Source organism: Papaver somniferum, chromosome 7 (assembly GCF_003573695.1).
Source record: "Papaver somniferum cultivar HN1 chromosome 7, ASM357369v1, whole genome shotgun sequence".
Taxonomy (NCBI): Eukaryota; Viridiplantae; Streptophyta; class Magnoliopsida; order Ranunculales; family Papaveraceae; genus Papaver; species Papaver somniferum.
In genome coordinates, this window is record NC_039364.1 from 4,963,145 (window position 1) to 4,974,671 (window position 11,527).

The 11,527-nt window shown below is 36.6% G+C and overlaps 2 protein-coding genes and 1 non-coding gene across 7 annotated transcripts; 2 read left to right on the plus strand and 1 right to left on the minus strand.

Moving 5' to 3' along the window:
* Positions 1-386: 386 nt before the first annotated feature.
* Positions 387-4,582, plus strand: LOC113294777 (U-box domain-containing protein 52-like). The gene is made up of 9 exons (XM_026543154.1): positions 387-754; positions 872-999; positions 1,094-1,215; positions 1,296-1,538; positions 1,665-1,998; positions 2,126-2,227; positions 2,313-2,741; positions 3,170-3,940; positions 4,252-4,582. Exons 1-9 carry the CDS (start codon positions 580-582, stop codon positions 4,393-4,395), a joined length of 2,448 nt encoding a protein of 815 aa, XP_026398939.1. The 5' UTR covers positions 387-579; the 3' UTR covers positions 4,396-4,582.
* Positions 4,583-6,396: 1,814 nt separating this feature from the next.
* On the minus strand, positions 6,397-9,934 carry LOC113294778 (methyltransferase-like protein 2). 5 transcript variants are annotated; one of them, XM_026543157.1, is made up of 10 exons: positions 9,692-9,934; positions 9,472-9,573; positions 9,129-9,233; positions 8,912-9,019; positions 8,317-8,388; positions 8,159-8,209; positions 7,960-8,022; positions 7,740-7,864; positions 7,176-7,299; positions 6,397-6,764 (listed from the first exon to the last, which is right to left on the minus strand). In XM_026543157.1, exons 1-9 carry the CDS (start codon positions 9,881-9,883, stop codon positions 7,224-7,226), a joined length of 894 nt encoding a protein of 297 aa, XP_026398942.1. In that variant the 5' UTR covers positions 9,884-9,934; the 3' UTR covers positions 6,397-6,764; positions 7,176-7,223. The 5 variants fall into 5 exon arrangements, 4 of the variants coding, with proteins under 4 accessions (XP_026398942.1, XP_026398943.1, XP_026398941.1 ...); XM_026543158.1 differs by having other exon boundaries at positions 6,398-6,746; XM_026543156.1 differs by lacking the exon at positions 6,397-6,764 and adding an exon at positions 6,806-7,079.
* Positions 9,935-10,000: 66 nt separating this feature from the next.
* Positions 10,001-10,072, plus strand: TRNAH-GUG. The gene has a single exon. It is a non-coding gene; the product is annotated as a tRNA-His (tRNA).
* Positions 10,073-11,527: the final 1,455 nt, after the last annotated feature.

Consider the following 11,527-nt stretch of genomic DNA (forward strand, 5'->3'; position numbering starts at 1 on the left):
GTTTACCGGACCGACTACTATTCGTATCTAGAATTGCTAATTAAGCTTCGAGTTGCAATCCTAAATTTTAAATTTTGGATTGGTCAACAAACTTTTCAGGAACACAGACTTTGGAATTGTATCGATCAAAACAAAAAAGAAAAAGAAAAATGACTTTGGAATTGGGTCATGGTACATATAATATTGGATTTCAGAACAAATTGTCTGATTAATTCACATATGCAACACCCCGTAACTGGTCGGAGTACAATTTTCTAGATCTCTCAGACATTTTACCAACGAGACATGTGTCAAGCTAACAGCCGTCCGAAATGTCTGAAGCAGAAAATAAAGGAAATCCGGTAGTTAGGTTAGTTGCATCAAAATTCATAGTTTTCCCACTTTGACCGCCTTAACAAAAACTACCACCAGAGAAGAAAAAGAGAGAGAAATTGATCGTTGTTTTTTTCTTTAGGAAAAATCAATCGATCTCTCCTTTTTTCCTGTAATTGAAAATTTTGTATTAGAGAACATTCATTAGCTTAAACACATAACAAGCGCAGAAGCTATCTAGTTAATTAATCGATAAAGAACGTAACAATGCCGCCCCAAATGTCAGATGACGATCGAGGCGTAGCGAATCATCTATGTACAGCAGTTGCAATTGATAAAGATAAAAACAGCCAGTTCGCTGTGAAATGGGCAATTGATACTCTTTTCAATAATAATCCTAATTTGATCCTTATTCACGTTAGACCACCAAAATATGCAAATCGTAGGTACCCCTTTCTCTATCTTTTTTTTTTCTTTTGCGTTTTTTTTACGTGTTAAATTTGTTAGTTGCAGACTTGATTTTCTTTTAATGACATTGTTAATGAATGTATGATTGAAGAATCCGGTAGTGTTAGTGGTGGTGCTGGTGGCGGAGGAGGAGGACCCAGAGAACTCGATCGAGATCAATTTGATCCAGATATCCATAGCCTTTTCTTGCCTTACCGTGGATTCTGTGCTCGGAAAGGGGTACATTATGTTACTCCTAATCGTTTATGATCATATATGCATGATTATTCGATTTGAAGATCTTAATTTTTATGGCCATCATGGTTTTTGCTAGGTGCAAGGGAAAGAAGTGGTTCTCGAAGATAACGATGTTTATAAAGCAATTATCGATTACATTAGTGTCAACTGCATCAACAACATTGTGGTTGGTGCATCGACAAGAAGTGCTCTTGCAAGGTATCATCATCTGCAGCGCTTTCATTTGTTAATTAATCGCGTTTTCTCTTAACGTGTACTAATGCGCATGCATGTTGCAGGAAGTTTAGGAACAATGTGGAAATACCATCAGCGATAGTAAAGGCAGCACCAGAGTTCTGTAATGCGTACGTAATATCTAAAGGGAAGGTGATAACATCCAGAGCTGCTAGTCGTCCCGCATCTAATACTGCTGCTCCACCGAAACAACCATCTATACCTCCTCATTTTCCTCCTAGCGCTCAACCTCCTCATCACGATCATTCTTCTGCTTCTTCAAATGATCTTGAAGATTCACCTATCAGGTATCTCAAAATCTTCTGTGCTGCAAGCGAGCCAAGCATGAGCGGAGGATGATTATGTCATTATGGCAGGAAGAATAATATATGTGGCACTAAGTTGCTGACAGATTATACGCAACTATTGTGCAGGACGCCATTTAACAGAAGAAGTTTGAGAACTGGAACAGTAACACCGCCGGAGAGGAGGTCTACTGATCGTAATGATTTCATGAGATCACCAGCAAGAGACAGACCCATGTCATCGGGTGGAAAAACACCAAATGATGCACTACTGATGGACAACTTTGATCTTTCGATGAGACCGCAAAGGGCAACACATAGTCGTGATTCTTTCTCGGATGATATTGATTTTACCGGTGGATTAACGTTTCGATCTTTTGATATGTCTAATGAAAACTTAGAATTTTCAGCTAACAGTACTGAAGACACTACCCCAAGAACCTCAGTTTCATCTCAATCTTCGGTAACCTGTCTCACAACTATTTCAGTCATTTTGATTTCAAAACTAGCATGGTTTGGACATTGGTCACTTTAGAAAAAACGCCATTTTTAATTTTGTTAATTTTTACTTTGCTTAAAATTGGGTTCAGAGAGAATTAGAAGCAGAGATGAGAAGACTAAAGCTTGAGTTGAGACAAACCATGGACATGTATAGCACAGCTTGTAAAGAAGCTATATCAGCTAAACAAAAGGTAATGTTCGAATTTTGTCCATGAGATGCTGCAGCGTGGTCTAACATGAACTTGGATTTAATAAACATATATGTCTGAATTTCAGGCTCAAGAGCTTCATCAATGGAAGATGGAAGAAGCTAGAAAATTTGAAGAAGCGAGATTAGCAGAAGAGGCAGCTTTGCAGATGGCGGAGATAGAGAAGGCGAAATGCAAGGCAGCAATGGAAGCAGCTGAAGCTGCACAAAGGTTAGCTGAAATGGAATCACATAGGAGAAGGAATGCTGAACTTAAGGCGAAGAAAGAAGCCGCGGAGAAGAAAAGAGCATTGGATGCTTTGGCTCATAATGATGTTCGGTATAGAAAATATACATTAGATGAAATTGAAGCTGCAACGAATAATTTTGCAGATGATCAGAAAATTGGTGAAGGTGGTTATGGTCCTGTGTATAAAGCTTTACTTGATCATACTCGAGTCGCGATTAAGGTTTTAAGACCAGATGCTGCTCAAGGAAAGAAGCAGTTCCAACAAGAAGTATGTGTTTTAAAATCCCTCCGTCCCATTTTAGATCACGCTTTAGTTTTTTTTTTTACATGTCCCATACTGCACACTGGTTTTCATATTATTTTCCAAGGATTTCCAGATTTGTCCCTGCTCTTAAAATACAGAACAAATAAAATACAATATAGGCTCAGTTTCCAAATAAAATTCTTAAAATACCAAACAGGTTATAAGTTCATAGTAAAACTAGGAAATAAAAAACTAGGAGATTATTAAGGGTAGATTTGGAAAAATTTAGTCTTTCTGATATGCCTGAAAATATTTAAACCTTGGTCTAAACCGGGACCGAGGGAGTATTGTTTTTTGGTATCGGTAGGCATAAAAATCAGTTACACTATGATGTTTTCCGTTTCGTAATTATTTCTTTGTGTCTATCATTTTGAATGAAAACTTTGGTGCAGATTGAAGTACTGAGTTGTATGAGGCATCCAAACATGGTTCTACTTCTAGGTGCTTGTCCTGAATATGGTTGTCTAGTTTACGAGTTCATGGACTATGGAAGTTTGGATGACAGGATTTTCAGGAGAGGAAACACACCTCCAATTCCATGGTGGATAAGATTCAAAATAGCAGCAGAAGTCGCGACAGCTCTACTATTTCTCCACCAAGCAAAACCGGAACCGCTCGTTCACCGTGATCTTAAACCTGCCAACATTCTTCTAGATCGAAATTACGTTAGCAAAATCAGTGATGTCGGGCTGTCACGTTTAGTACCGCCATCTGTAGCCGACACAGTTACGCAGTACCACATGACATCGACAGCAGGAACGTTTTGTTATATAGATCCGGAATACCAACAGACAGGAATGCTGGGTGTTAAATCAGATATATACTCGCTTGGTATTTTGTTGTTGCAAGTCATTACTGCAAAGCCTCCAATGGGTCTTACGCATCATGTTGAACGAGCAATCGAGAAAGGAACTTTTGCAGACATGCTTGACCCAACTGTCACAGATTGGCCCATGGAGGACACCTTGTCATTTGCAAAACTGGCTTTGAAATGTGCAGAGTTACGAAGAAAAGATAGGCCTGATCTTGGGTCTGTTATTTTACCTGAGCTTAATAGATTGCGAAATCTTGGAACCGGTGAATCAGGTGGTACTATGAACTCTGGGAATATGCCACCACGTTCTCCCGATATTTCACGTCAGAAGTCACCAAATACAAGTCAGGTTAGTTGATCTGAAATCCATATTTCCCTATTAATATTAGAACAATACTACCTATGGTTCTGCAAAAGTGTTATTATCAAGTTTTCAGTTTGGCTTAAAAATAGGCTAAAATGAAAGAGTGACGGTAACTTTTCTTTTAACAATAAAAAATTTGGTGCCGACGAGTTTCAAACTCAAATAATTGGTATCATCACCCAGTAACTTTACCACTGTACTATATTGGCATCCGCGATAATAACACTTTTGCAGAAACAAAACGGAAGCTAGCATAATTTTCTGTTTTAATCATATTATGGCTATGGCATAACCAGGATGCTGTAGTGAGGAGCCACGCTGTACCAGGGAACTCACGTAGAGCTTCGTTTGACGAACAGTTTGGCAGATCAAGTCCTGCTATACCTGAATCGTTTGTGCCGAAAAGGATATATGAAAGCAATGACGAACCTTTAAGATAGTTGTATTTTTAAGGAAAAATAAGTAAAAAAACAATAACCAACACCGATTTCGAAGCTGTTATCGATCATTGTAAGTTTGTAAACACTGTAATTTTTCTTACTCTTAATCATTCTTAATTCAGCCTTTCCAAATTTGATATTTTTGTATGATGTTAATGGAACACAGTTTTAACAAATTTTTGTCGCCTGTTTTTGCTCTTTGTACCAGCTGCACATTCCTTTCCTATTTTCTTTCACCCTGTTGAAATACTAATATGCTTGTCCTTTGAAGTCATATATAAACCCAATTATGCTTCAAAAAAATAAATATATGAACCTAATTGGCCAGGGGCTAGCTCTCGTACTTGCAGTCAGTAGTTTAAATCCCAGTACTTACACCATCTCCTGGAAAAATGAATTTGGCAATATCCTTTGACAAAAGGAAATTTTCAACAAATGTTTGTCTACTCAAAAGGCAAAGAGAATTTTAACTTCAATGAATTTTTAATTTTTGTTGTCACTGGAATTTTCCACAAAAGTTTGTCTACTCAAAAGGCAAAGAAAATTCTTCTTCAACGAAAATGTTTGATTGCTTTGTAGAATGTAAAGCCAGGTCTAATTGTTGTAAATCACTCATTTCTTACTTCAGGCCCCTTATTAAAATGAATAATTTCAGAAATACATCCCAGAGACCCTGACCTGACTTGTCCAAATAAGAGCCTCAAATAGCATGCATGCACTCTTTTGGTGCACACCTGTGTATCATAAACACTATTCAACTGGAAATATGTGAGACTAAATGCCGGATAACTAAGAAAATGAAAAAAAATACAAAACCCTCGGCATCACCTCTAGCTAAAAAGAGGGACATGTTCTCTATCATCTTTCCATATTGAATTGAAGTTTGAATTAGGAGTCCTTGGAGGAATTTTTTATCCCTAGCAGACAAAATGGACTACCTGCCCTGCCCTAATAAAGGACCCCTATTTTGAGTGCATGAGACTAATGTTGCCCTAAGATCAAAACAAGAAGGTTCCTTTAAAGCAGCAATGGAAACTGGAATGTTGGATCTTAAAGCCTGGTGCCGAGAATAAAATAAAGGGAAAGAAAGCATTGATTGGTTATTTACCCACAAAAAAGTGGATATGTTTAGGAGAAAAGATGGTGCACTGCACAATTGGGAGTCCCTTCAATGAAAACGAAACCATCCCACTATAAGTATTTCCATCTCAGACACGTTAGTGAAGTCGGTGCTTATACTGATAGTGAGATTAGTTAAAGAGAAAAAAGATCAACTTTAGACGCAACAAAAGAAAGCACCACTTTCGAATTTAACAGATATAAAAACAAAGTGAGAAGAATCATTCGTTCATCCATCTCTGCTTTACAGCAAACATCACACTCTCATCTTTCAAATAAAGAAAAGAAGAATGCAAATGACTCAAGGCAACTAGGCAGACTGAACTGAAGGAGATTATAAAGAGAGAAAACCAAATCATTGTAGCAGCTTTTCTGTCAATAGTTCAATTTCGCGAGTTCAGATGGGTCATAGCAAAGTTTTAACTTCATCTCTAAGATGGGTTTTCAGTACTCAAGTTGTTGGAATCATGATGATGATTTTGTTTACAAAAGTGAGATCGTCAGATGATCAAAGCAACGGAGCACCTGCAACAGGTTTGTTATGTATTAGTGAGTGTTCAACTTGTCCACAAATTTGCTCACCACCTCCACCAATAGATTGTCCACCACCTCCAAAGAGTTATAATGTTTATCAAGGACCACCAAAACCTAAACCATCAGTTGCAACGTTTCCGCCGCCTCCACCTGGTGCACCTAAAGGTTTCTCTAACTATCCTTACTACTACTTCTATAACAGGGGATCTTCTCTTAACGTTCCTTGTTCACTTTCCACCTTCCTGTTACTTCTACTTTTTTCTTATGTTTTTTATCTTTATTGATGAAAAGATATGTGTTTTCGAATCTCCTAAGGAAAAGATCAAATTGTAACTGTGCAGAAATGGGAAAATCTCAAAGTCTGTCTTTCTTTTTAAGCTAATTCTTTATTTTCTCTTTTGGTTCATCATCTTTGTTCTAGTAACTTGTGAGCCATATCCATGTTTCTAAACATGAATTATATTGTCTTCGATCTGTCTAAGTTGGACTAGAATTCTAGTTTCTAGCCTAAAACTAGAAGTTGAACCCCAGATAACAATTTCAGGCTTATCCGTAATTTCAAAGGTCTCTAATATTGGATCTAAGACTAGAATTCTAGAAAATGGAAAATTTGAAAAAGGAGTAACTTCCTTTACCTCGAATGTCAAACATGAACAGTTATGCTGTAGCGGTGTAGCCTCTTCACTATGTCCTTAATCCTAATTATGAGAAGCAAGCTTCAACATGAAAAGTTTATATGTAGAGAAGTCATTCATAATCTTAGGATCAAATCATTCTTCAATTATTCAAAAGCAAATGAAAACTGGAACTGCAAATAGTGTCTCTGTCTTTCCTTCATTTTTATTTTTTTTTCGTCTTAGGTGCTACAAGATAAATGAGACATGAAAACGCTACTGTAGATATATTCTGATATTCCGTATGTAAAAATGAATCATTACTTTCTATACAAAATTTCCTAGTAGATGTTACTTAGTCAGACAACATACATGACCATGAGTTGATATAGGTGCAGTATCCCGCAAGAACAGAACCTAAAGTCAAAGAATAGGATAAGTTACTCAAGAAGAACTTCCCACAGAATTTCCTAGTAGATAGAATTTAAATCTGTGGGAAGCTGATGAACTCACCTAAGGGATTAGAAGGTTTATCTTTTTGGTCAATGAATAACCTTATCATCATCTAGCTTCAGTCATGAACAAAGGAAGATCTTTACAGGGATCTTGTTTGCAGAATACAGCACGTACCCAACGCCTAATAATGATGACCACAATTAGAATAGCAACCAAGAAAAGAATGGGTAGATAGAATTTAAATCTGTAATCAATAACAAATAAAAACAATATGCACAACTTAATCAACTTAAACCAAGTTATTCAAATGGTATGCACAATGATGTAAATCTTAATCTCTTACCCGTAATGTTATCAGATAAAATATGTTACCTACAAAACTAATAGCTAGGTTGATAAAATGCAACTACCTTACAACCTATTAAAGATCTTAATTAGAAAGTTGGAAAAGCAATTGCTTGCTTAAAACAAAGGGTTTTATATTAGAAGTTTAAGCTTTATCTATATATAGATCCATAAAATAGATAACTGAAAAGAAGCAAGAGACATCAACAAAAAGAATTGGAAAGCTACCAATTATAGCTTAAGCAGACACAAAACAAATATGAAAAGAGATCTTACCGATCCATGGTGATATTCTTAGAGCGGTTCTCTATTTGCTTGCAGTATACATTGATTTCAACAGGATCAAAACCATCTTTTTCAAACAATCTCGACAAGAAATCTTCAGAAAAATAGTATGCACACTGAAAACACAACATTCAGGAAATCACTAGTTTGTCCATAGTAAACAACGTCAAAAACTTTTACACATTACACAACCATGTAGTCCAGGACTTACAGTACCATCTCCACGGACGTAAAAACTCTCACTTATCATCTGGTTTCTCAGTGTGAGCTGCTCCTGTAAAATTGGCACCCTGAGTCAGCACTTTGACCATAAAGAACTCAAATTGGAAGTTAATTCTTAATTGTTGGCGAATAAGTAAATATCAAAATTGAAGGACATGTGGACAACGTACGCGAACAACAAGACTCACCTGCGCAAAGTCACCAGTGGCATAATCTCGCAGAAGAACATAACCATTTGGCTGCAAATAGACAAAATGACAAAATTTCCACAGTGTAACTTCGCCAAACATAGTAAGGAGAGCCAATATGAAACTTTAAATCCAAAGAATACCATGCCATACCTTACCTTAAGCACTTTCTTTATGTTCTGCAATACCAAGGGCATTTTGTCTGGAGAAACTGCAGACAATGCAAATATCTGCTTCACATGTTAAATAGCTCACTGCAAACAACTACTTGAAAATTCGAAACGCCTTTGCAGCCAAAATTATAAAGACAGTATAGTACAAGCACTCATAGTGTTTAGCGGAAACGAAGTGTATCCACGAGTCCTTTTTAGTGATCTAATTGACTGGAGGAACAGTTAGATAGAAAGTGCAGGATCCGGATTATTGGGTATGGTACCCATAATATCTATTTTTCTTGCTGGAGCATCCTAATTGTTCTAGTGGTGAAAAACAGTTGTATTTTGAGAATCTAAATGTCATAGGTGTAAAAACAAAAAGACAATGTTGTATTCAGTGTTTCATTCTAACTCAACAAAATCTAACCAAACAAGTAGGTTATGTTGGAATGGAAACCAAGCAACACACAAACACATATTTTGTAGTATTACACAAACGATAAAAACATTCGTGAATTGGTGGCAACAAATGGGACTAAATCTACATTACAATCAAAAAGTAAAAGATAAAGGCATACGAGTGATTCCTCATCCTTACCAAGGTAACGATATCAACCGAATTAGGACTAATTTTTTCACAAAGGTCGTCCTTGGTGACATCACTAACAAATGCATTAATCCTCTCTTCTTTAAAATCTCCATGTACCTGCATCATTTAAACACTCCAAGTCATACATTTTCTTAAACATATTTCAGCTTCACACCAGAAAATGCGTAGCGTAAACTCAAACCCCCAATTCATTTTTCATATATACCTTAACGAGTGAAATAGCATTGGCTGAGAAATCACTAGCATGAACAAAAATATTAGGAAATGCTGATATCAATGGGAACAAACTATTCCCAGCTCCACAACCAACCTACAATAAAAATCCAATAAATCCACAAAAATTCCATATCAAATTTCTAACCAAAATGTATACTCTATCTCAAATTTAGCTTCAAAATTTGAAAATTCCGCTGATAAACTCAAAACCCAAAAAAATTATGCTAAATTTCTACCAAAAAATCCAACATTTTTTCTCAAATCCTACCAAAAAATCCAACATTTTTTCTCAAATTAAACTTTCAAAATTGAAGCTTTAATGAAAATATTACCTCTAACACAACTTTGGATGGTGAAATTGGGGAATCAGTGTTATTATCAGATGAGAAGTAATGTGCCCAATCCTTCTCCAAGTAATGCCGGTCCTTGAAGAACTGAAAATCAAAATAATCAAAAAATAATTGAAGCTTTAGGTTAGTGCTATATTGCAGAAACCCTTATACAATAAAGAAAATTACTAACAATGGGGGCGATGAAAGTGAAGAAATTGACCTTGTTGTTGTGGATTTTATAGAATCTGTTCCAATACTTGTTAGTGGTGGTGTTGGTGGAGGAGGATTTCAGCTGGTTTGGTGGTGGTGGTGGTGATGATCTGATGGTGGAGAGAGTACGAAGATTAGAGAAAGAGCGATTGAAGATTATCTGTGAGTGAAGAACTAGTGAAGGATTCCATACTTCTCTCATTTCATGAACCCTGAAAAGAGTTTTAGAGAAGAAGAAAAGGGCTACAAAATTGTATAGACATAAGGAGGGTAACGTTTAGAATATGTAGAGTAAAGACAAAATATCTAACAAAATTGTGTGTCTGTAGTTTAGTGGTAAGAATTCCACGTTGTGGCCGTGGAGACCTGGGCTCGAATCCCAGCAGCCACAAATTTCTTTTTAACAATTTTTTCTTTTTTGTTTAGATATCCGACCGCTGTAGTGCTATATATGAACGGCCCTAGGCATCAAACCCTAGAAGAAAAAGATTATTTTATGTCAACAACATCTCAGACGACCTGTTGTTTTTTTTTTTTTTTCATACTGTACTAGAAAAAGTAAAAGCAGCGGTCCGCGGAGGAGCTATGTCGAGTCTTCCAGAGGACATTTAAATCGATATCTTTCTCATTTTACCAGAGTCTTCCATCCTAATATGCGGGTGTGTATACAAGTCTTGGCATAATCTAGTTTTCAGCCCTAAATTTATCATGTGTCACCTAAATCATACTACCAGAGATCGTCACCCTATAATCATGTTTAAAGATACCAAAAGTGTTTACTCCATCGATTATACTTCATTATCAACTGCATTAACCTATAAATGTTTTAAAGCCGTACAACTGGATTACCCATCGGTTGAGGCAGGTATTACGTTTGATATCTTTGGTTCATGTAATGGCTTGATTTGCCTAGGTCTTTACAGGGAAACAGATGCTAGAAGTAATAACTTCAAGGACATGAATGTTATCTGTGTTTGGAACCCTACAACTAGAGAATATAGGAAAATCGAAATACGTCCTTAATATCTTCACCACCCAGGATACAACAAAATTAGCTATGGATTTGCTTATGATAGAAGCATGAATGACTACAAGTTTGGAAGGATATGCTACTGGAAAAAGGATGATTATTCTAAACTAGAGGTCTACACATTAGGTTTCGGTTTATGGAAAACTATCGAGAAAATGTTGAGGTTCAGAGCCATCTACGTGCTAATCTTGGGGAAACATATTAGCTAACAAGAAACACTTGATCTCTCGGATTGCTCCATGAACCTTACTATGATCTAGGATAAGAAGAAGATAAAGAGAACCACATAGATGCAAGCCATAAACAAAGCAACAAGAAGTAAAGTACTCACGGATTTAACGTGGTTCAACAATATACACAATGTGTATAATATTGTCTACATCCAACAAACGGCTACGACCTCTTTATTCATTATGGAATCACCACTGAGAATTACACAACTGATTGACTTAATCAATCCATCGATTCACCACAACGTGACCGAACATAAGAAATCTCACAAGCACCCTATAAGATCCAAAGTAGCATCTTCACCCATACGAGATAATGTTTACCACATTATCTACCACAACGAGACGATCTTCTCTGCACACCCTGATATAGATTATCATGGAAGCCTTTAGCTCAACACCAATAATCTAATCCAGCACCACCAAGATGATCTTCTCCTCAACAAGATGTCTTACCAATATCTCCATACGAATACTCCATAATGACATATCTTTCAACATCGATAAGTATCCCACAAACACCATAATGATGTAACTCCTTCCACCATTAGGTCTCTCACATAACCACCTCAATAGGTGGGATGAA

Bases quoted from the DNA above. Each gene is read 5' to 3' on its own strand.
- LOC113294777 (XM_026543154.1), top strand. From the start codon at position 580: ATGCCGCCCCAAATGTCAGATGACGATCGAGGCGTAGCGAATCATCTA. The intron at 1,999-2,125 runs GTAACCTGTCTC...AATTGGGTTCAG, and splicing joins CAGTTTCATCTCAATCTTCG to AGAGAATTAGAAGCAGAGAT. The intron at 3,941-4,251 runs GTTAGTTGATCT...TGGCATAACCAG, and splicing joins AGTCACCAAATACAAGTCAG to GATGCTGTAGTGAGGAGCCA.
- LOC113294778 (XM_026543157.1), bottom strand. From the start codon at position 9,883: ATGAGAGAAGTATGGAATCCTTCACTAGTTCTTCACTCACAGATAATC. The intron at 8,210-8,316 runs GTAAGGTATGGC...GTCTATTTGCAG, and splicing joins ACATAAAGAAAGTGCTTAAG to CCAAATGGTTATGTTCTTCT. The intron at 8,023-8,158 runs GTGAGTCTTGTT...CCAATTTTACAG, and splicing joins CCACTGGTGACTTTGCGCAG to GAGCAGCTCACACTGAGAAA.